Source organism: Schistocerca americana, chromosome 7, assembly GCF_021461395.2.
Source record: "Schistocerca americana isolate TAMUIC-IGC-003095 chromosome 7, iqSchAmer2.1, whole genome shotgun sequence".
Taxonomy (NCBI): domain Eukaryota; kingdom Metazoa; phylum Arthropoda; class Insecta; order Orthoptera; family Acrididae; genus Schistocerca; species Schistocerca americana.
This window is the reverse complement of record NC_060125.1, coordinates 233,187,702-233,213,315: the sequence shown is the minus strand read 5'-3', so window position 1 is coordinate 233,213,315 and position 25,614 is coordinate 233,187,702. Positions and strand designations below refer to the sequence as shown.

Below are 25,614 nucleotides of genomic sequence, written 5' to 3'. Positions count from 1 at the left end.
ACTGTGACATCAAATAAAATGGCCCATAGTTAGAAAGTAGATTAGAAATAGGGTAACAGCACTTTACTGCAAGTGGACTGCTGTCGAATTGTGAGTTACTGTACATCTCTTTCACTGCCTTTACATTGACACTATGGTGAATAAATGCTGTGTATGAGGCAGTACTTGCAACCATCAGGCTGCAGAAAAGACACCATGGCCATGATAATGCGCTTTTGTGTGTGTAGGGGGGGGGGGGGGGAGGGGTCAGGGGGCAGGGGTTGAGTGTGTGAATGTGTGTACTTTATATCAGAAAAAGAACCAGAGCTCAAAAGCTAGTGAAGACTGTTTCCTGCTGCATGTGTCTCTGTGTGTCAGAACAATGTATGAACCATACTATCTGTGAATGGAACAGAAAATGGGGACAAATAATACCAACACACATTGTACTTGCAACTGCCCACCATGCTGAGGCTTGGAGAGTCCAGATGTAAATGTCAATTTAGCTACCACTTTGGCAACAAACTTCCAGCTCAAGACAGCAAGCTATTCCAACATCCCAATGCATTTGTATTGATCTCTTATGACAGGAGTTTTCATTTATTGTAATTACTCATTGTTGTCAACTACGAACCAACACTTCCTTAAGGGGGGACGTTGATAAAATTGAGCAAAAATGCCAATTTTCGATTTATTTTTTATTTGTTAGTACAACTCTTGGACAATAAGTTCCCAAAGTTTCAATGTTGAAATTGCATACGAAGTGCCTGAAAATTAATTAAAACTGTGACACGGCCTCCCTGCCACGCCCAACTTTTGAAGTAGCACTTCAATACCAGCTCAGTGAATAACAATTCTGTGTAATACTTTCAACCAAATGTGTGTGGAATACATCTAGAAGACCGTGATACATACTCTTTGGTTTTATAGATCATCTTTGGCCGATCCTGCACTTCTCAGAAAGTGTGTTCATGGTAAAACTCAAAATCCAAAAGTGTGTCTAAATTCACACACTAAAAACACATTTGCATCTGCTAGTTGTCAGAATTGTAACTTATGGTGCAGTTATTGTAGTTAATGATGAAATGTTGGGAGGATGAAGGTATTAGAAAGAGCAGGCCTCAAGATAGGAAATTTTACTCAAGACACCTGAGAAAAATAGATTTACAGCACGTCTCTGCAGCTGAAAAGTCAGTGGAAGACTTGGTAAAGGAAAGAAGACAGACGACAAGAAACCAGAAGAGAAACCTTGAAGGGAAAGATGATCCAGAGTACAAATGTGGTGCCTTCTGAGGAAGTGATATAAGGAAAAAAAGTTAGGTTGAACTTTAAATTGCATTTCCTGAAAAGTTTGTTTTTTAAAGTTTATGTACCTTTTCCTCAGATTCTATGAATGCTAGAATTATGATATTTTGTACACACATTTCTGTAAACCTAATAAGCATTGTCTATTGCAAGCTGAAATATGGGGCAAAGTGCTTGGAATTTTGCGTGAATTTAAAATTGTACTTGTGGAATTATAATTAAAAAATTATGAAAATTCTCCTATTTGACATATTCCAAAAACCTCATGAGAGAAGTTTACAACATGTAAAGAGATGTATCTGAGAATTTTTTGTAGAAATCTCTTGAATACTTTCTAAGAAAAAGGAACATACATTATTTTTTGAATATATATAAAACAAAGATGATGTGACTTACCAAACGAAAGCGCTGGCACGTCGATAGACACACAAACAAACACAAACATACACACAAAATTCAAGCTTTCGCAACAAACTCTTGCCTCATCAGGAAAGAGGGAAGGAGAGGGAAAGACGAAAGGATGTGGGTTTTAAGGGAGAGGGTAAGGAGTCATTCCAATCCCGGGAGCGGAAAGACTTACCTTAGGGGGAAAAAAGGACAGGTATACACTTGCACACACACTCATATCCATCCGCACATACACAGACACAAGCAGACATTTGTAAAGGCAAAGAGTTTGGGCAGAGATGTCAGTCGAGGTGGAAGTGCAGAGGCAAAGATGTTGTTGAATGACAGGTGAGGTATGAGTGGCGGCAACTTGAAATTAGCGGAGATTGAGGCCTGGTGGATAACGGGAAGAGAGGATATATTGAAGAGCAAGTTTCCATCTCTGGAGTTCGGATAGGTTGGCATTAGTGGGAAGTATCCAGATAACCCGGACGGTGTAACACTGTGCCAAGATGTGCCGGCCGTGCACCAAGGCATGTTTAGCCACAGGGTGATCCTCATTACCAACAAACACTGTCTGCCTGTGTCCACTCATGCGAATGGACAGTTTGTTGCTGGTCATTCTCACATAGAATGCGTCACAGTGTAGGCAGGTCAGTTGGTAAATCACGTGGGTGCTTTCACACGTGGCTCTGCCTTTGATCGTGTACACCTTCCGGGTTACAGGACTGGAGTATGTTTTTAGGTATATTTTTCCCACGTGGAATGTTTCCTCTATTAATTCATATATATATATTCAAAAAAATTTGAATATATATTCAAAAAAATTTCTCAGGCTTGTCTGACATTTGGCATAACCCCCAAAGGCCTCACACTTAAAGTTCCCATCTCTGGCTGCAACCCTTCTTTCCATCAGTCCCTATACCAGTTCCAAACTGAACAATCCATTGCCCTCACCCACCTAATCCTTCACCTACACATCAACTCAGCCAATGAACACACCCGTCAACTCCTATCCTTAATAAAAGTCCTCAATCTTTCCTCTCCCACATCCACACCGGCTATTCAGAGCATCCTCCTACAGGCCAACCGCAAATTAGAACAGCATGCCACCCTTCACCTCAAAAAACTATCCAATCTCCTGGTTTTCCACCTCCGGAAAGGCAACTCACTCACCCTTCACAACCTTTCCAGCAAACCTCAACCACCTCTCATTGTACACAAACCCAGTCTCTCCCATCTACTCAGTCTCCCACTTCCAGCTCCACTCCCTCCAAAACCTCAAAATTCCAATCAACACAATCTGGCACCACAACACCCTAATTCAGTAGTCAACCTTTCCTCCAAACCTCTCTCCCAATCCGAAACCTCTGTCCTATCCAAAGGCCTCACCTTCAGCCCCACTCCCAGATTCAACCAAACAGCCCTCGTCAAAGATTTACTGTCCTACACTCGTACTCTCTGCTGGAAGTATCACTTTGCCACGAAGAAAAATGATCCTAATCCTACCCCTAATGATCCAACTCCCAAAGACACTATCCAAACTGAACCCTGCCTGGAACAGTTCCGTCCTCCGTCACAGCGGAACCCACCTCCTCTTCCTCAAAATCACCCTCTACAAACCTTCCAGGAATTTCTGACTTCCAGCCTTGCCTCTCAATCCTTCTTAAAAAACCTTAATCCTACTCCCAACATCACCACTGCTAAAGCCCAGGCTATCCGTGATCTGAAGGCTGACCGGTCCATCGTCATTCTTCCGGCGGACAAGGGTTCCACGACCGTGGTAGTTGATCGTCGGGAGTATGTGGCTGAGAGACTGCGTCAGCTTTCAGACAACACCACACACAAAGTTTGCCAAGGTAATCCCATTCCTGATGTCCAGGCGGAGCTTCAAGGAATCCTCAGAACCTTAGGCCCCCTACAAAACCTTTCACCTGACTCCATCAACCTCCTGACCCCACCGACACCCTGCACCCCTACCGTTTACCTTCTTCCTAAAATTCACAAACCAAATCATCCCGGCCGCCCCATTGTAGCTGGTTACCAAGCCCCCACAGAACGTATCTCTGCCTACGTAGATCAACACCTTCAACCCATTACGTGCAGTCTCCCATCCTTCATCAAAGACACCAACCACTTTCTCGAACGCCTGGAATCCTTACCCAATCTGTTACCCCCAGAAACCATCCTTGTAACCATTGATGCCACTTCCTTATACACAAATATCCCGCACGTCCAGGGCCTCGCTGCGATGGAGCACTTCCTTTCACGCCGATCACCTGCCACCCTACTTAAAACCTCTTTCCTCATTACCTTAGCCAGCTTCATCCTGACCCACAACTTCTTCACTTTTGAAGGCCAGACATACCAACAATTAAAGGGAACAGCCATGGGTACCAGGATGGCCCCTTCGTACGCCAACCTATTCATGGGTCGCTTAGAGGAAGCCTTCTTGGTTACCCAGGCCTGCCAACCCAAAGTTTGGTACAGATTTATTGATGACATCTTCATGATCTGGACTCACAGTGAAGAAGAACTCCAGAATTTCCTCTCCAGCCTCATCTCCTTTGGTTCCATCAGATTCACCTGGTCCTACTCCAAATCCCATGCCACTTTCCTTGATGTTGACCTCCACCTGTCCAATGGCCAGCTTCACACATCCGTCCACATCAAACCCACCAACAAGCAACAGTACCTCCATTACGACAGCTGCCACCCATTCCACATCAAACGGTCCCTTCCCTACAGCCTAGGTCTTCGTGGCAAACGAATCTGCTCCAGTCCGGAATCCCTGAACCATTACACCAACAACCTGACAACAGCTTTCGCATCCCACAACTACCCTCCCGACCTGGTACAGAAGCAAATAACCAGAGCCACTTCCTCATCCTCTCAAACCCAGAACCTCCCACAGAAGAACCACAAAAGTGCCCCACTTGTGACAGGATACTTTCCGGGACTGGATCAGATTCTGAATGTGGCTCTCCAGCAGGGATACGACTTCCTCAAATCCTGCCCTGAAATGAGATCCATCCTTCATGAAATCCTCCCCACTCCACCAAGAGTGTCTTTCCGCCGTCCACCTAACCTTCGTAACCTCTTAGTTCATCCCTATGAAATCCCCAAACCACCTTCCCTACCCTCTGGCTCCTACCCTTGTAACCGCCCCCGGTGTAAAACCTGTCCCATGCACCCTCCCACCACCACCTACTCCAGTCCTGTAACCCGGAAAGTGTACACGATCAAAGGCAGAGCCACATGTGGAAGCACCCACGTGATCTACCAGCTGACCTGCCTACACTGTGACGCATTCTATGTGGGAATGACCAGCAACAAACTGTCCATTCGCATGAATGGACACAGGCAGACAGTGTTTGTTGGTAATGAGGATCACCCTGTGGCTAAACATGCCTTGGTGCACGGCCAGCACATCTTGGCACAGTGTTACACCGTCCGGGTTATCTGGATACTTCCCACTAACACCAACCTATCCGAACTCCGGAGATGGGAACTTGCTCTTCAATATATCCTCTCTTCCCGTTATCCACCAGGCCTCAATCTCCGCTAATTTCAAGTTGCCGCCACTCATACCTCACCTGTCATTCAACAACATCTTTGCCTCTGCACTTCCACCTCGACTGACATCTCTGCCCAAACTCTTTGCCTTTACAAATGTCTGCTTGTGTCTGTGTATGTGCGGATGGATATGAGTGTGTGTGCGAGTGTATACCTGTCCTTTTTTCCCCCTAAGGTAAGTCTTTCCGCTCCCGGGATTGGAATGACTCCTTACCCTCTCCTTTAAAACCCACATCCTTTCGTCTTTCCCTCTCCTTCCCTCTTTCCTGATGAAGCAACCTTAGGTTGCGATAGCTCGAATTTTGTGTGTGTGTTTGTGTTTGTTTGTGTGTCTATCAGCATACCAACGCTTTCGTTTGGTAAGTTACATTATCCTTGTTTTCAGATATATTTTTCCCACGTGGAATGTTTCCCTCTATTTTATATAGACACACACACATCAAAGGATTTTTATATGTACATGTGTTACTTTCATGTAAAGTGTGGTACAAAATGTCATTGCCATATCTCCAAAACTGTGGATTTGGTGCATTTTTGAAATAGTGTGTGTTTTTCATCGTCCTCCCTTAAAGACAACGTCTTAAGTGAAAGCAAATAAAATAGACAACAACAAGGTAATGCTCTACACAGTTTGTATCAACTGAACTGCGGGACTTCCTCTTGGTGTACAGTTCAAATCCACATATGTTGTAAAAATATACACACATACAAATGTATGTATGTACGAGTGTTCCACACCTCCTCCTAAACCACAGGATCAATTTCAACCATATTTGGTACACATATCGCTTACTGTCAGGCAACAATCGCTGTGAGGTAAGAAACACCTACACACCATAGTTCAGAAGATATAACATCATAAATAATGAGACATGTGAGAAACTGTCACAGCTTGCATGACATTTAAATTTATTACTCACGTGCCACTAACTCTATTTGCAATGCATTTCGTAGATAGTTTCCACATATGTCACTAAATGCATACACAAAATTATATCATGGTAGCACACACAACTCAAGAGAGAGCATGTAAGGACCACTGAGGTGTGTGAAAAACTGTTGATTGTGCAAGACATTTAAATTTATTATTTCTTTGCCACTAACTCTATTCACAAAACTTTTGCAGACATTATCCACATATGCCGTTAAATATACCTACACCATTATATCATTGTATGCCACGAAGTTCAAGACATATGACATCTTAAACACTGAGATGCATGAAAAAATGCCACATCAGGCATGAAGTTGTAATACATTAACTCTGCAGTCGACTCAACTTAAGGAAATCCCTGACGCCTGGCAGCACTACTGACAGCTTTCAACTGCTATGTGCAAATATCTGTAGGCAAAAACAATTGCCGTCTGTAGAGCCATGATGAGGTGTTGCCGTAGAAATGTTTACAAAATCGTTTTATAGAAATGCAAAGTAGCTGTGCCTAGCACACGGAAATTGTCCAGAATATTGCACTGAAAACAAAGCTCATATCTCGTTTTTGTTCTAATAGAAAATTGGCAAAATGAATACCTGGGCAATGCTAGTTTTTCAGCTAGTTTGCACATAAAAAATAAATTAATTTTAATTATGGACATTAATGAGGGAAACTCCCCACTGTAACCCTCTCAGATTCAGCGGTAAGAGGGCCCAGTGAACAGCCTGCCAAAAAACTGAATACAGATCAAGCATGAAAACAGGAAGACGGTATACTGAACTGTGAGGGGGGAAAAAAAAGCAGCAGCAAAATAGAACCAGTGATCTATCCAAGAATAAGAAGAGCAATATAGAGCATCCGGGAAGAGAAATGGCATTGTGACCTCCACCGTGCCTCTTTTTTGCTGTACACTTTATTCAAATTTGTGTCTGTCTCTCAAGGTGTAACGTCCCTTTGCAACAGTGATGTTTACGGTAGGGTCCTATAATGACAGTTGATACTACACAGCTACTCTATTAGCAACAGAAAGGAAGTAGCTTTTGAATGGGAACTGCAAATGTTTGATAAGGCGAAAAGTCAACCAAATCCTCCACTGGAAAATACTTCCGGTGTGTCATACACAGAATTAGTGACAGTGCATGCGTCATACGATAGGAATCTCTTATCAATGTACTTAATTTGTACGACTGGTGAGTGAGTGAGATATGTCTCCTTGCCCGATATAGGTGTTCGTATGAATGCAAATGAGATGACTCCCAAGGAAATGATGAATACATAATATTTTGTCACATAAGCTGCAACAAATGAATGCAACAGTTTCACAATCACACAGTTTCTCTGTGCTCTCTCAAAACATATTTTTTATGTTTTTGAAGTTGTGTTCTGTTTTTAAAGTCTTTATTGTTGGTTTCCTTTGTCGTAACATAGTTCACATCTGTTTATCTGTTGTTTTCATTACTGTGAGACATCTATGAGGTATCTTGCCTGCTGTCACTATTCATCCCATTTACCTGCGACGGTAACGTATTCTTGCCGCAACTCATATTCTATAACCAATGTATAGTATGACAATTGTCAAGACTACAGAAAGAGAACAAACATTTCAATGACCAGATGGACAGTTCATAATGTTGTGAAAAAATAAATAAATAGTATGAGGGAGTTTTGAACATGGCTCGCCTGGTTCATGGTCCAACACCATGACCACTTACCCACGACACCGTTGCTGTTTCAGGCTGCTCTTTATTGCACTTCTTGTTCTTGGACTGTTCACTGTTTTTATTTTGCCTTTTTTTCACAGTTCAGTACATCTTCATCCCGTTTTCATGCATGATCTGCATTCAGTTTTTGATGGTCTATCCACTGGACCAACTTACCACTAAATCTGAAGGGGTGCAGTGGGGAGTTTCCCTTGTAAAATGAACTTAATGTTATGTTTATGGAAATTCCAAGATGGGAATAATGAAAACAGAGGGCAGGCAAACTTGCATCTCTAGGTGAATGATCGATCGTATAGAGATACTTTCAAAAAGTCAGAAAATTACACTAGTTTTTGGTCTTCTTCTGGTTAACAAGCACATATATCCCCCCCCCCCCCTCTCTCTCTCTCTCTCTCTCTCTCTCTCTCTCTCTCTCTCCACACACACACACACACACACACGTGCTAGCACACATGCGCGAGTGTGCACACCTTGAGTGGCCAGAGATAGCAGTTGTATTCGTGTGTGGTGTGTGTGTGTGTGTGTGTGTGTGTGTGTGTGTGTGTGTGTGACAAACTTTAATTAGCCACGAATGTATATCAGTTATTTAATCGCACAATTCCCCACACTCATTTAAGGTGGATGTGACTGGATAATGTTATGAAACAGACTGAGATTCACTTATTGCAGTATATAATACAACTGATTGCTATATATCTTCATACATTGTAATTTTATTATGTGATTATATATTACTGTTAACTCTCTTCCAGCTTGTTGAATGGCAATAGGCAGCAACTTACTACGAAATAACAAAAAGTTGGACACAAGTTTGTTTTTATTTAAATAGCAAGCAGTTTCGGACTTTTGTCCATTATCAAGTCATCCCCGTAAGTACTACAATAACAGCATAATGTGTGTACACTAGCCACATTAATTGTTTGTATGGCTAAGTGCAAGGTACTATTTGTGCCCAAGATTCCAGTGTTGTATGCAGCAAAACCTGCTGCACTGGACCGTTGCGCACAGCACTGGACTATCGTCTGCAAATACTTTCTTGCACTTAGCCACTTATACAGGCAATGTGGCCAGTGTACACATATTTTGGTGTCACAGTACGGCTTTTGTTGATGACCTGATAACGGACAAAAGACCAAAAGTGGTCACCATTTAAATAAAAACAATGTGCAACTTTGATGGTTTTGTAATTTCATAGAATAAGTCTTGCCAGGGCCACGTGTGTGTGTGAGAGAGAGAGAGAGAGAGAGAGAGAGAGAGAGAGAGAGAGAGAGAGAGAGAGAGAGAAAATAAGTGTACTATTGCTGGAAAAAGAGCTACTATTTGAATGTTAGTGTGAACACTGTTATGTATCACTGTACTCCACGTATCAATCCGCTATAGGTGAATGGTTGCCTTTCCCTTTTTCATTCAAGTTTTTCTCATTATAAAAGCACCAAGCTTTGGTGAAGTTACAAAGAGGAGTGCAGTTGTGACCAAAATGACTCAGTGAATCTATCAGTTGAAAAAAAGGAAATGACTTGTGTCAAGACCTTTTACCAAGCAAAATTCTCACAACACAATAAGAACACGAAAAAAATTTAAAGCATTGCCACAGGACTTACCAAACGAAAGTGCTGGCACGTCGATAGACACACAAACAAACACAAACATACACACAAAATTCAAGCTTTCGTAACAAACTGTTGCCTCATCAGGAAAGAGGGAAGGAGAGGGATAGACGAAAGGAAGTGGGTTTTAAGCGAGAGGGTAAGGAGTCATTCCAATCCCGGGAGCGGAAAGACTTACCTTAGGGGGAAAAAAGGACGGGTATACACTCGAGCGCACACACACACACATATCCATCCACACCTATACAGACACAAGCAGACATATTTAAAGACATATTTGGTCTTTAAATATGTCTGCTTGTGTCCGTATATGTGTGGATGGATATGTGTGTGTGTGTGTGCGAGTGTATACCCGTCCTTTTTTCACCTAAGGTAAGTCTTTCCGCTCCCGGGATTGGAATGACTCCTTACCCTCTCCCTTAAAACCCACTTCCTTTCGTCTTTCCCTCTCCTTCCCTCTCTCCTGATGAGGCAACAGTTTGTTGCGAAAGCTTGAATTTTGTGTGTATGTTTGTGTTTGTTTGTGTGTCTATCGACGTGCCAGCGCTTTCATTTGGTAAGTCACATCATCTTTGTTTTTAGATATATTTTTCCCATGTGGAATGTTTCCCTCTATTAACTCATATATATAATGTTCAAATATGACTAACAATCTGCACCACTTCCAATTCAAGCATGTGAGTAACTAAGCACTTATGTAATGTTTTCCTGCTCCAAAATTTAATTTATCATTTTGCAAGGATCGTGTTATTGTGATGTGTACACTGCTAATAATTAACATTTCCTGAACTGAAATTTCATTTGTGGGTTTAAGAAAAGAAAAAACTGAAAAGTTAATGGGATTTTATGACCTGTGCCTATGGTCATCATACTTTTGTACATCAGCTATTGCCTGCCTTTTTTTTTTATAGTTTAAGCCTTTTTTTTATATACTTTAAGCACAAAACTATTTATTATTATTTACTACCTCTTTTTTCCATTAAGAATTTACACACAGTAGAAAATAACTATACATAATCTCCTATTTGATGACTCTACAGAGCAACAATTTGCAGTGAATGTCAGGTGCTTGAACATTTGCCTAGTGGCAATATAAACCATTTTGAAAACATTATTATTTTCATTATTTTCTCTCTCTATCTTAAACAAAAGACGAAAATGAAAACTATGATGGTTAGAGTCACGTGTCCTTCCCAAAGTTCCAATTATAGTATTACCAGAAATTTGTGACATGAGATTAGAAAATAAAGAATCTTCAAATGGATGATATCATTTAGTTTAATGTAAAATTATTCCTAGTACTGGTACTGTTCTCTATAAACCCATCACATCCCATCCCATGCCATCAGGTAATGACACTAATTTAGAATAAGGTATTGTAATCAATAATATTGTCCACCACTAAAACTCATGCTATAACTGACACAAGAAAAAGAACTTTGGAGGACACTGAACAGTAGGGGAAAAGAAGAGAAAATGTTCTTACGTTGAGCGCCGGTTAAGATGGGTGTCCTTCAAGGCAAATATATGGATCGTTCCTTTGTCGCTCGAACAACACAGAAACTCTGAATCCCGGCTAAAGTTGATGCTGCAACAAGTAATTCAAGTAAGTTATATGATGAAAGTTACATGGTAGAGCACATAAAACAAATGCAATACACTAAAAACATAAGTCATGTTTGTCAATCTGTCAATGGAAAAAAGTCAAATTCATTAGCAATTAGGTTTTCATTAACCAGGCCAATATTAACAAAATCATAGTGCTTATTTTTGTTTTCATAACAGATAAATACATGCAATTCATATTTTTTGTTTGTTTGTTTGTTTGTGTACTCAAACCTGATTTTCAGTGCCTTTACAAATACTGTGGTGATCAACATTATTAAATTATATAAAATGCAGACATGTCAAACGTTGGAACACACAAAATCACTCCTTAGCATACAAAATCTAAACTGTTAAAATATGTATATATTACCAGAAAAGACACAATACAGTGAGAGTGGAAATGTTGCTAGGCTGATCACTTACTTAATACTTCGATGGTCCAATCAACTTCTGCACATAGCAAAATCTCCTGCCTAACAGTTTATTCCCATGTGTCCTGGTATCCAGCACACCACCACCTCATTCCTGCGTATTTGCAATTGGAAAAGGGCATGTTGGATATTCTAGGCTGTTTTATCTGCAGGGTATAGATGCTGGATGGTCTATAAAGTGCTGAGGGAATCAGAACAGATGACAAATTTTGACCCCTGATCACGTCTCATCTGATACGCAGTATTCAGAATCGAATAAAGCTCAGTATGAAAAACATTAAACTCACTGGGGAGACAGATTCTGAGGACACACTCGGGTTAACAATGTAAATAATGGAACAACCATTAGAGTCTCCCCATTTGCATATCCCCTGTGCAAGAGTATAAGAGTTATCCGATCAGAGAGGCTGAAAAAGGATACAGCCCAGGCAGGTTTTTGGTTTTAATGCTACACCCTGTTGTTATTTACTTCCCCAACTATTCACATAAATATGTCAACAGAATATTCTTTCTTCTTTAGAGCTGTCACAGGTACATTTGTAAGATCTTGTATGCTTTCCTTTGTGGAGAATCCTTTACAGAAGGCAACAACGAGAGGCAATTGACAAATTCTGGTTAGAAAAATGAGTCAGTATTCTATCATAAGATACTTTCGCAAACACTTTTGAAAAGAATGGAAGGATGAAATGTGTCTCCAGTTTTATAAATAGGTGTTATCGCCACATATTTACAGTTCTCAGAAAAATCCCCACATTCATTAATTGATTAGAAAGATAGCTTAAGCGTACTCCTATCCATCCAGCACAAGATTTTAAAACTCTGATAGAAACACTACTTTTTAGTGACCCAATGAATTTTTCAGTTTCCTTAGGGGCTGTATTTTAGAAAATATTGTCTCTTGGTGGTGCATCAAAGTAAATCTAAGGCATTTGTATTTGTACTTGCCTGCTTTTTTGTTAGTATATTTTTGCTGCAACAGTGATGAAACAATCTTTGAATCTGGTGTCCACTGATTTCAATATGTCATTATTTCTGGGAACTCAATATTTGGAATACTATTTTAGTTTGTTTCTTGTTTCAAAATATTCCAAAATGTGATGTTTTATTTGTGCATTCCTTGTGTTTTGCTTTCTTTGATAACAGACTGGTGAAGTGGAGTTTCAGCTCTTGAATACAGATTATCCACCGAGTTAGGTAGGACTCTCTCTCTCTTCCTATCACATAATACTTAAAATCCCAGGAGTTATCCATTCATTGTCCTTGGTTCTGTTCATTCACACATTTGTTTTAGGGGAAAACAAGCTCTAAATGCTGTAGACATAAGTCTTGAGGCAACTGTCCTGCCTGAATAAAATTCAGCCTTTTTGTCTCTCAGGTTACAGGATGCAATCATAATGAGGACTTTAGTTGTCTGAAGATTATCATAGAAATAATCCACCATTTTTTGGACTATTACCTCTTGAGTGACAAGTAGATTGCCATTTTTACTGTAGTTGTGAATGGACATATTCATCTTCTCCCAAAAATTTTCTTACAGATTCCCTTATAATAGTTGGTGAAGGGGAACAATTCATTTAGCACAAAAACTTGGGACATAACCTCTTCTTGCACTCCTCAAAAATTGCTCTAGCTGTAAGAAATGTTGCTGGATTTTCAGCATATACATTGCTTCTCAATCTTTCCACTACCACCTGCTTGCAACTCAGTGCAGTTTGATATGCGCTATTCAACCATTGAACAGGTTATGTCCTAAAATGATCAGCAGATGTTGACAGGAGTACATCAGAGACTTGTGTACCACCCCCATCATGTGATCCATTCATACCTAGATACTGTCTTGGAATTACACCATAATCAGCTGGCTGAATTATATCTAGTTAGATTTTTAGAGCATCCATTTCAAGGACCATTGGTAGGGCTCTTGTCTCTCTGCTAGGGTATTAAGATAGGGAAATGTTCACTTAAATGTATGCCATTCATCACCTCCTATAACAGCATCAATGTGGGGTGCCAAAAATGTCATTTTCACTTTATATTCTCATAGCAAAAGATTCTTAGTAACTCATTGCCAGAAGTGTGTCAGAGGAGCCACATAAAATACAATCGACTATTTTGTCTCAATAGCCATCCTCTCCACAGGTGCACAGCTCATCTTTAGTTTGGGTTTTGTGGAGGAAGGTTATGCAAGTTCAGAGCATCCTTTTGATTCCCTGAAAAACACAATGTTCCACCATCACACCAAGCAATTGTTTCTAGAACACACCTACAGAACTGGCACCACTGATCACCACCAGAGTGAAAACTACAGAGTCACCAAACCTGAAGCTACACATTGTTGAACACTATTCATCAGGGGCTTACCACTTGCCACAATTAACTCTGGGTTAATTCCATAAGGTGCTTACCAATTGTCAGCATCACTGGCTAATGTGTCATAAGGAATTCAAAGAACATAACGAGCATTGCTTTATGGCATTTATAGAAATAAATATATGGATCTCTTCCCCTAAAATGTGGCATTCAAGTCTGAATAGTAATGCATACCCTACTGAAATAATGTAACTGTATTAATGACTACCACAATATTGTACCTGTAGATAAACAATAATATAATTACAGAACTAAATATCAATAATTTGTGCTTCCCTGAGTCTTGTTGGAAACTCTTCAGTAATGTGTTACTAAAAGAAAGTGCAAGCACTGCCGCCGCCGCCGCTGCTGCCACCACCACCACAAATGTCAATTATATCAAATATGAACTGGGAAAAATTATCACACACCAGAGAGTAAAAACAGAAACAATATGAGGCATGTCAAGAAAGTGTTGCTCTTCAGTTGGCAGAAACACCTTTACTGATTTGCATGCTACAGAACACTAATCCCCTACAAAGTAGTCTCCTTACTAATGCGCAAAATTCTTCTACTGCTCCCGCTTTTGTTGAATCATTTCCAGAACACATCTTCTGAAATGGTGATCACCCACACTGTTGCATTCTTCTCTTGACTCAAATCTTATTTATTACTGGGGCATTTTCAGTTTAGGAAAATAGTCAAAGGTCATATGGAATCATATCGATGCATAGTGAGCCTGTCTAACCAAAAGAATGTTGTGTCTGGTGAGGAAAGTCTGAATCAGAAATGCAGAATGGGGGGAAATACATTATCATGATGGAGCTGCTAAGTTCTTGCTGCCCACAGATACGGTTGTTTGCAGTGCACAGCACCATGAAGGCAATGAAGTACCTACTGGCAGTATTGCTTTGGGGCAGTTTGGCCTTGTGGCGTGTACTTGTGATGCATCACCCACGAGAGACGAATAAAATGGTCAACATAACCTCTACACTGCTGTGGACATGCCATGCTTTTCTTTGTCGTGGGGAATTCAAATGTTTCCACGTGAGGACTGAAACTTGGTTTCTGGGTTGTACCCATAAACATACGTCTAATTGCCATTGAACATAGAGTTCAGAAAGTTGGGGGTTATTGCTTGCATTGTCCAGCATGTTCTGTGCAATTTACAAATTGCATAGCTTCTGCTCTCTTACCAGCAGTCTCAGTATGAATTTCACATATCCTCATCTCGTGCATAATTTTTTGGTCAAAACTGAATATACTGATCCGATGCTTATTCTCATCTGATTCGCAAGTTCTCCTATTGTTATACGATTTTCTACCATGATCGAAGTCTGCACTTGCTCAATCACCTATCATTTATGCTTGTTAAGTGCATGCCTGAAGACAGTTTACTGTCTGCAAATGTGCAGCCACCATTGATGTGGTTGTACCACTTCTTTGTCAGTGGGCTGCTCAAGGCATCATCCATGAAACCTTGCAAATGTTTTCTACTTAGGCATCACCAAACATTGGGCAAAATTTGATGCAGTATCCTGCTTAATTTTTTCCATCATTTTACCGCTGCTCAATTTTTTCCATCATTTTACAAGTTACTGGAATCAGATGAGTGCTCACTACATGTTCTCATTCATAGGCTGAATGTCAGTTGGCGATGCTTTCCATCAACAGAAATAAATTCACGACTGTGCACAAATGTCTCCCACCACATCTCCACTCAAGAAAGTCTCCTCCCTTTGATTTATGAAGGAAACAACGAGCTTCAACATTTTTTTTAATACATCTGGTACAGGAGATGGAAAATGCCAACTTATGTATTCAATGATATCACTCAGACAATACATGCAGAAAAACTTAGGTAACACAAAATATTGCTTACCAATATAGGGTTGCCGGATCAGAACCACGCCGCAGTTCCACTGCGAGAGTTCGACGCACAGTGTCCCACACACGAATGAGCGTGCCCTTCTCTGATGCAGTGGCAATTAATGAACCTTGCTGATTAAGTGCCAAGCACGCTAATGCACCACGGTGTGCATTGACTGTAACAGGTGCACTTGAGCTCCCTGCTTCAGTACTTGCCAGATCCTAAAAGGAATGTCCAAAGTAACAAACAACCATGTACTACTAGATGCATCTTCATCATTATATTGGCTTCGACAACAAATTGTCACCCAAAACCACTTTACTGTATTAAGAAGACACTTAACTGATGGTAAAAATATGATAGGAAATCCCTATCAAATTTGCTAATTTGTATAAAAGAGCAGATGAATTATTGTTGCTGCAACAATGGGAATTCCATTTCATTACTATACACAAAGTAACTCAAATTAAAAACTTATATAAATGCATTATAATGGACTGATAGACTCCAGTAGAAACAAATTAGAATAAATCATTAATGAATGAAACAACACGTTTACTGTTATGAGTTACAATGTATTTATTTCCACAACAGGTTTCAGAAGTAACCTCCATCATCATATGGATTTGTGTGGATTACTATGGAATTTATATGTTGTGTTACGACTTTGAAGTAACCTGTGGCACTCTCTCCAGTCATCACACACTCCTCTCCCTGTTGTGGAACATCACATACACCATCACACTTCGTAGATAAGCCTGATGATGGAGGTTTAAATCTCTGGAACGCATTGTGGAAAGAAGTAGTGACTAGTAATGGTAGACTTGACATTTCCTTTGACAGTCAAGGTAAAGGAGAACCAAAAATGTTCGCATTTAAAATAAATCATTAATGTGTGAAATATGGGATAACTGACACTACATATTTCTCTTTTTGTTTCTGTCTTGTCCAATTGCTCTCCTAATTGAGGGGTATTATAGGTATCACATTAATAATGTTGTTGTTCTTATTAGTGGTAAAATATTAATTTACTGCTGTAAAGCACATGCAGCAATATACGAAGTATACTGAATGGGCAGCTGCAAATATCTTCAAGCTTCTTGAATCCACTAACCCCTATCCTTCACCAACTAAAATGCACAGAAATAAATACTGAGATATAGATGTTTCTAAGCCACCTATGCTTCCTCTACAAGGTAGTTTCCATAAAACAGCTTCAGATTTCTGCACCCCATCTTACAGACTGAACTCCTTCCTCTCCAATAACTGTTGTATTCTGAACACCATCTTAATAGTATTTCCAACATAATGTCTTGTAACTGCTGCCTCGGAATAATATCACCTATCAAGGCCACTGAAATATGTGGCCAAGATCCAAGATCCTCTGTCATAGCCAAAAGAGTGAGTCTCAACAATCTGTTTTACTTGGAATGTCACCAGAAACATCCTACAGAACTCAGATTGCAAATAAACCCAAAACACAGTTGTCAACCTACTTTGTAGAAACCTCTCTCTCTCTCTCTCTCTCTCTCTCCAAAGTTTCGGCACCACACACTCCAAATAAAATACTACTACATCACAGTAGACCATTCTTTTCTACTCACCACATTGATAGGTTCCTTCTAGACACTCTTTCACATAAAATGAAACACAGTGATATACAGTCTCAAAATATATCCCCTCTGCCAAAAGCCTGGCACCACCTACAAGTCATGCCCCAATGATCCGACTGCAGAAGTCCAGCATGACCTCCAATTCCTGCTCAAATCCCCAGACTAACTTTGGAACTTTTCTGCTGAATCCTTCATTTCCCCCACCCTCAATATATAAGTGCTGTACATTCAGAATAAATGAAGGAGCGAGTTTCTGACAGAGCTGAAACTGTGAAGGGAAGTCATGAATTGTATCTGTATAATAAGAGCATTGCAGACTATAGGCAAGGATCCACGTTTAAACCTGAGGCCAGCAGACTACGGCAATCTGTTGGAAAGTTTCACGAAAACACACATTTAACCATCCCAAATGGTCCACTGTAGCTTCCACTGAATGGATTTCTGCTCTAACCAATCGAATCCTCCTGCCCACTGGCACTGCATGTCTTTCTACATTAAACATACTAACCACTAAATTTCCCCTCCACTGTTACTACCCCAACACAACCAGGCTCCAACTTGTGTCAGCTGTTGATGCAACATGCTCATACATGAACATCTGCTAAGCTATTGCTTTTCCCCAAATTGCTTCATCATTTACAAATGTGACATTATATCCTTCCTCTTTGACGTGACAATATAAAACACAAACCCACAGCATGGCCATGGGCACTTGTATGGCAACCTCATATCCCAATTCAATGAGCAAGGTTTCACAGTGGGAAGACACTGGACATAAATTTGGGGAGACAGTGATTCAAATCCCTGGCCAATCATCCAAATTTATGTTGTCCATCATTTTCTTAAATTCAAGTACCAAGGACATTCCTTTGAAAAGAAAAGATCTATTTCTTTCCCCATCCTTTCCAAATCAGTGTTTCTGCTCAGTATGCAATGACCATCATATCACTGACAGGATATTAAACCTTAATCTTCCTTCATAAGCCAGTATATTTATGGACCCCATAGACGAATCCTCTTTGTTAACATGTTCTTAAACTCCCCATTTGCTTCAGATTCACAGGTACTATCCTCAAGATCAGAACCCAAGATAGGTATGTCCCATTAAATAGGGTGATTTCAGATGGATCTGAGGTAATTTTCACAGTAACTTGCATAGGTTATGTGAGATTGCATTGTTTGTTACAGAAGTGGTGTGGCATATGCATAACAAACAAAATATCCTAGAATCAGAAATTCTGTATGAACCTATATTTTCCTGAGAAAGGCAAACAAAATGACAGAAATTACCCAGTGTATTTGGATGATTTCAGGCACACGTGTTTTTAATCTCTATCCAAAGTATGTGGGAGGAATTTGGACATAAATTGACTTTTTTTTAAATTCTACATTCTTTCTATTTGATTTTTGTGATTTATAACACATTTTAAGAGTATCCCGCAATATGAATAAGTGATAAGGATTGAGATAATGAACGTTATTTTAACTGTCACTTTGTTCACTTGCACATAAGCTGTTAATATTTTCACTTAGGCAAACAGAGAGATCATCTGCTTCTTGAGGAACAAATGTGACTATTCCTCCCGTGGTAAATAGAAAATTTCTTCTCTGTTCTGTCTTTCATCAAATATCGAATACCCAATCTACTGAATGGAAATCTCCAGTGTGCAGCCTTCAAGATACCTTGCTTCAACATTCCTCCTTCTTCTCACTCATTTAGTACTGGCTGTCCTCCCAATTTTTTTGAAAGTATTTCAAATCGCACACTTTTCTACATAGTAATTTGTGACCCCGAGTACCATGAAAAGCTTTACCTAGCCCAAGTTCGGAATCACGATTACACCATACTTTAGCACCTTTCTTGCTTTTACACATTCTTATATTTTCCTAAATCAGCCCTCATGGTAGACAATTTTGTAAAAATCATCCTTATTTCATAACTTTACAGAAAAACTTGGCACACTTTTACAGCAACTGTCTCAACACCGTAGGCTACTGATTTCACTGACGACTACAATAACAACACCTTTTTGCCACTTGCAACAACAGAAAATTTCAGCTTGATGATACTGTGTGAACTTTCAACAATTAGACTGTTTATCAGATATTTATGTAGGTAAACATTTGACCAAAACAAAAGTCATGGAACATGGGAAATACAGTCTCATCCTTGAAATAATTGGCGGGTGAAAGTGAAAATTAGTGGCAACTAGTTGCTATGCAGTGAGAAAGAGCAAATAAACCATACTTTACGAAATCCCCCCCCCCCCCCCCCCGGCACCTGAAATCATCCTGTTTGTTGGTACCATTTTTATTCTTTCACAACCTCAATTTCTTTACCTATATCCATTTCAGTTTGTGATCTTTAGTTCAATAATCCATCTCCTTGTTAGTCTACTTCCACCTCTCTGATGCCTCCATAAAAACATCAGTGCATATTAAGATCACCATCAACAAATATTCCATTTTGATCCCTACCATTCTTTCCACACCAAAAGATTCTCCCATACGTTCTTTCCACCTGTTGTCGGAAAAACTGCGGTGCTGAGAAAGCTGTCTTCCATTACACTGAAGGTCTTATCCTTTGGAGTAGACTAACTAATCATGCGCCAGAGCTTCAACTGCCTTCCACCATGCCCCAAAATCTTTTCCACTTCTCCCAAAGTGCTGTTTCACCATCCACACAACCCACAAAATATCCTAGTTCAATCTGGCTCCCACAGTCACAAATTGCCTTGTGCAGCCATTCAGCATATTGTAATACAGTCCTGTCACTGATATGTCCTATTCCATCATAAAGAAAAGCCATCCATGAACACAAGCACTTTTTATAGCAACACTACAGCTGGCCTTTTTCGAGGCTTGACTCCCAATCAGCCATCCACCCTTATGAACAAACATTGCCAAACTGCGGCCTTAAGCATGTTTCACCACCTAGTAGTACAACAAGCTGATCTGGTTGCCTGCAATCCAGCAAAATCTTCCATGTCTCAATTTCCATAAGCTACAGTACCCATCATCCATTTACCTCTGCTTGTCTTCACCTGCCTTCTCCTGCCCCCCTCCCTCCACCCCCTCCCCAACAAAAAGGCATTCTCATTTGTCACTGTTCCCTTGCTCCGTCTGGTTTGGGTTTCTAGGTCTGCGAACCCTGAATCGCTTTAATTTCTCAGCAGTTTTCTCCCTCTCCATATATCCTGCCCCCCCCCCCCCCCCCGAACCCTGCCAACTCGTCCACACCTTTGTACACCTGCCTTTCCCTGAAACACACAGTGTAACACTGAAAGACCCCTGCCTTCACTTGAGTCAGCTTTCTCTAGCTCTGTATTTATGTACTCCTGCCCCCTTTGTCCACCCCCTCTCCCCTCTCTCAAGTTACAACATAAATCCTTCTAAACAGTTCAGCCTGTGTGGCAGTATATTTAACAGCAATCCAATAAAAAATGTATTAATTACAAGAGTATGTTTCTGTCCTCCGTCCTGCAATGTTTTTTTATTCTTTTGGTGAAATAGTTTCCAAATATATAATGAAGCCACTTTGCAAATTACTGCTGCATTTAACGACACTTAATCCATCATGACAGATATTAGATCTGAAATATAACAGGCCAAAATGGGAACTTAGACCTTGTTCTCCATATTAAAAATTATTAGCACACAAATTGCTTTTAAGTAAGAGGAATGAAGGGACTCCTCAATCAAGTTTGTGATTTTAAACCTATTTTTCAGATTTTCAGTTGATTCCCAATGTGATAAAAGTAATCTCCACGTTCATATATAGGAAGCTATAGTAATCTCAGACAAGGGTTATCATCACCGTTAGTGGTCTAAGATACTAACTGGTCATCTGTCTTACAGTTTCGTGATAATGCAATACAGACTGGCGACAATTTATAGAGAAATAAATTGCAGACTAAAGGGCCATTCCCAGCTTAATATTCTGTAATGCTGTTAATTCCTGACATAGTCAGGAAGGACATAAGTGATCTAATATTTTATAAAAAGTTAAAAAAAAAAACTTAATAAAATCTTAAGAATGCAAGCACTTAATGCTGAGTGACGGCAAATTTCAGTTGATTACACAGCCATCTTCAGATCTGAAATAAAAATAGAAAATTGCACTAAAGTGAGGTACAAGAAGAGAGTAGAAAATCCCTAATGATACAGACAAGAAGACAAATACATGCCAATTATAAACACATGTACTGTGTCTACTCATAAAACGAGATTAAGACGTGGTGTCTGCAGCACAGTGGACACTCCTGCATCTCAGTAAGCTAACAGCATATGCCATCACCATAAAATACTACATACACTAGATCTAGGAAATAAATGGAAGACATCAATACAAAATGAAACACACAACAGCATGTGTGGCCACATTCGGCTAGACCATCCAGCATTGCTGTACATGATGCTTTGGCTAACAAGTTACTCATGCAACAATTTTGTATACAAAAAACTGTATATGCCAACTCATAAGCTGGATTTGTACTTTACATATTTTTTGCTTGATTTATGGTGCTGTGCGCTTTATTGCGTACTGATGCCTTCTATGTATTTCTTAGGTCTTGTATATCTAATGTCATATCTCAATGATGTATACCTTTATTTTACTGAGAAACGGCTCAGACACAATATAATGTTTTTTAATTAGTATGTATTTGTCATCTTGTCTTCATTATTATGGATTTCATAACTCCTTTTGCCTTTTGTGCAATATTCTTCCATTATCCCAGATCTGAAGATGGCAGTATAATCAGCTGAAACTAGCCACCACTCCATGTTATTTACTTGTGATCTTGACTATTACAATATTTTATTAAGAAATCTTTTTAACTTTTTTATTTTCTGTAATGTGCTGCAGCAAAGGGTCATCTGAAAGTACCACACTAAAATCTGGGGATAACTGAAAAGCAAATCATTCTTTGCACAACATAAACCATTCCCAACAAGTTTTCTCTGTAGCATACATCTTCATAATGTAATAAACTACACTGAAGAAATCATTGTTTTGGCCACAGTTGCAGTGACCAAATCACTTGTTTCTCTAATATGGTTTTTTACATTATGATATGGTGTGAAACTCAGACACGTTTTATGTCAACTACCTATTTCTGCGGAACCCTGTGAACTTACATTCCTAACAAACTGAAGCTAACAAAAAATAAACATGATATAGCTACTTATGTCAGTCAACATTCTACACATGACAACAACAATTCTGCAGAGGAGGCCTATAACATATTTTATTTCTACTAACCACAAGTTGGACACTGCCAAGCTTGTGACCTGGGAAGGCAAGCAGTTGTCGTTCACTGGTAGCCATCGGACTCATCTCACATATACCACGTTCATTGTCCCTGGTCTCTAGAGTGAGCAGGCGTCGAGCAGGTTGCGGGAAGGTGAATACATGTATCTGATTACAGGTAGCAACCGCCATCCTGTAACAACACATTTTATGCACTCATGGTAACAAAGATAAACAAGGTTACTAATGTCACTTACTGTCCTGTGGTATCAGAACAATATTTTCTCCTTTTATTTCCTGAATGACAATACAAACTGTTAGGAGATATTTACAAATTAACTGGTGCTAAACTGGAGTAAGGAAAAAAGTGATAATGTATGTGCAATAAGAAGAGACCAGTAACTTCCAGAAAAACTGAAAACATACACATCTGTTTGAACATTCCTGAGAAATTAAAATGCATTAAGATGTAGGCTGTGTCTCTTTATACGAAGACCATAAGCCTATGTGCCACAGAAATGCAAGAATGATATCTTTTAAGAAGTAATTTAGATTACCTCATCTGCCCACAAGCAAAAAATGAAATGAAAGGTAAAAATATCAACAATTACTTTCCACATCTTCCAGCTAATGAGGAGTGTTGCACTAAATTACATCCTTTTTTCTCAGTGTATGTGTACAAAAGGCGAGCATTTCCGCAAAACCTTTTTACACGGAAAATACAGTTATCTACAGAGTTATGGGGTTTTTCTCAATCACATAAAGTTTAAAAAACAGTGAATATGAGGAAATTCTCACCTGTCTCTCCGCAAACGAACAGCAAGCACCCTAGCAGGAAACGTAAGTTCCATTATGAACTTCTTGGAAGCGTCGTCATAAACGAGAACGGTGTTATCGGCAAACTTAGGTCGTGGACCCCCCGCGACAATAGCTAACAGGTTTGTCCGATGAAGCATTTCGCAGGAACAAACACTCCCGACAAGATCCAGATCTACAATTCAGTTTAAACTGTTACTAAAATTTATAAAAATAATGCGCTTCTGTGGTTATAACAAAAACGTGTATACATACCTAGGTGAGCTTTTTCTACTAAGGGCTCTACATTGTAAATACGCAATCCTGTTTCCATACAACAGGTGAAACATCCTGAAAAACAAACATGTGTCATTCTAATTTTAACCAATCTCGCGCAATCCACGCGTGTTGTGTTTCTGTTACTACAAAATTAATTTGAAGATCAGAAATCATTTCTGCTCAAGGCAAAAAAAATGCACGGTAATGCAAGTCCTTGTCACATTATAAACAAACCTTGATCCTGATTGAATCGCAAACTTATGACCCCTCTTCCAGCTGCCATTACTTCAGGAGCCTTCATTTGTGTTTAGAAACGAATTTCTAATCTTTTCCACGTTCGTGCATTATCGTAGCGCTATGGCAAAAGCGCTTTGCGAAAGGACAACAAATTACTGTTATCATGTGCAGAACAATGGCAGGAACACCACGCAGTAAACAGCTGATTGCTGTCATGGAAAAACTTTGCGCTTATTCACAGTTAATAACGGTATCAATGAAATTTCAGAGCTAAGATATTTTTATTTAAATGTTCCCTGAAAGAAATAAACAAGTCGTGTATATCGACAAAATAAAGCATTTGTCCAACCCGACGAATAATATAAACGGGAAGTGATTGCTGTTTTGACTACTACTACGTTGCCATGGTGACATGTAATAAACGCCCCAGAGCGAACTAAAACATAACGAAGTATTGTGATACTGATTAGAAATGCCGTTGAGGTATAAGATCTTTTGCAAAATCGATGTCCTTAATACTGTTACACATTTTTATCGCTAGGTAACGAGAGGCCAAAATCTTACGGAGTAGCGTAGCTGCACTTTGTTTTCCAAGTACAAGGCAGTGTGAGCAATCAGACTGCATTTTGGAATTCGCTCGTGATAAATATTCTGCGTGGTACCGTCTTTTTGATTATCCTATTAAAAGGATAACTGTCTCCTGCTGTGATAATAACTTCTTATAAACAGACTTCAAACACATATTTTAGCAGAATGTGTGTGTAAATGGCCAATGCAATGGATACATTAATTTCGTGGTGACCCGAAGCTCTACCAGAAAATAACAAACAGCTGATTGTTACAGCGAGATATATTTTGTCTTTCGTTAGCTCTTAGCATTTTGTTTAAAGTGTTCACTTGTGACCTAGCAACATTGTATTGGGTAAATTTTGAGTGTATTAAAAGTGTTTATTGACAAGCTGTGTGTCCCTTCATTCTGGATCATCACAACACTCTCTAACTGTACAGTGGTGACACGATTAGAAACAGGGGAAAGTGACGGATCAACTTGGAAACGGCAACGTTAAGGAGGAGGACGCGAACGAGGTACAGCAAACACTACACCTCGCTGTAGCAGGAACTTTCACCGTCCAGCAATCGCCGAGTCATGCGTTTCCTGAACGAGGTAGGACAGTACATCAAGTTGAATTGCTGGCGTTCTGGATATCTAGGCCAGAACCCTGGTTCATGCAAGCTGTAAGAATTTTCTGCCAACATGATGTTCACGATTATACGGCTCAATTTCATTGCGTCATAGCAAATTTAAATGACTCACAGATTGTACAGGCGGAGGAGATTTTACTCACATATAGTTATGTGAAATTCGAAAACTGCCTAACCAAACAGTTCGCCCCTACGCTGGAGTATTGCTTACAGAGGTCATTAGTGGGCGAGTACTTGGGAAGCAAGTCACTCAAACCACTCTTGCTATAACTTACTTCACTGGCAGGTTCAGCTCTGTTGCCTGAGAGGCCACTCATTGATTAAAAAGTCTTAAGGGAATGATAGCAGCCACAGACAACCTGAGAGCTGTTTACACGAGTAAAAAGGTGCTGATCACCCTGTAGTTTGGTCCCTTTACTTCCAACCTATCCAACCAACCAGAATTGCCTCTAACAGTGTTGTCAGAAGCCG

The 25,614-nt window shown here is 39.8% G+C and overlaps 1 protein-coding gene across 2 annotated transcripts in view; it reads right to left on the bottom strand.

Annotated features, from left to right (window-relative positions):
* The window catches only part of LOC124622137 (WD repeat domain phosphoinositide-interacting protein 4-like), a 40,533-nt gene extending 16,406 nt beyond the window's left edge, over positions 1–24,127 (bottom strand). The window contains exons 1-7 of one of the 2 annotated variants that reach the window (XM_047147763.1): positions 23,938–24,127; positions 23,701–23,775; positions 23,428–23,620; positions 22,642–22,822; positions 15,778–15,986; positions 10,994–11,095; positions 6,544–6,589 (exon numbers count right to left, since the gene is read on the bottom strand). In XM_047147763.1, coding sequence (XP_047003719.1) covers positions 6,556–6,589; positions 10,994–11,095; positions 15,778–15,986; positions 22,642–22,822; positions 23,428–23,620; positions 23,701–23,775; positions 23,938–24,004 — 861 coding nt within the window. In that variant the 5' untranslated portion in view covers positions 24,005–24,127 and the 3' untranslated portion in view covers positions 6,544–6,555. Of the gene's footprint in view, positions 1–6,543; positions 6,590–10,993; positions 11,096–15,777; positions 15,987–22,641; positions 22,823–23,427; positions 23,621–23,700; positions 23,776–23,937 lie in introns of those variants that run through there. The other variant, XM_047147762.1, reaches the window with a different exon arrangement.
* Positions 24,128–25,614: the final 1,487 nt, after the last annotated feature.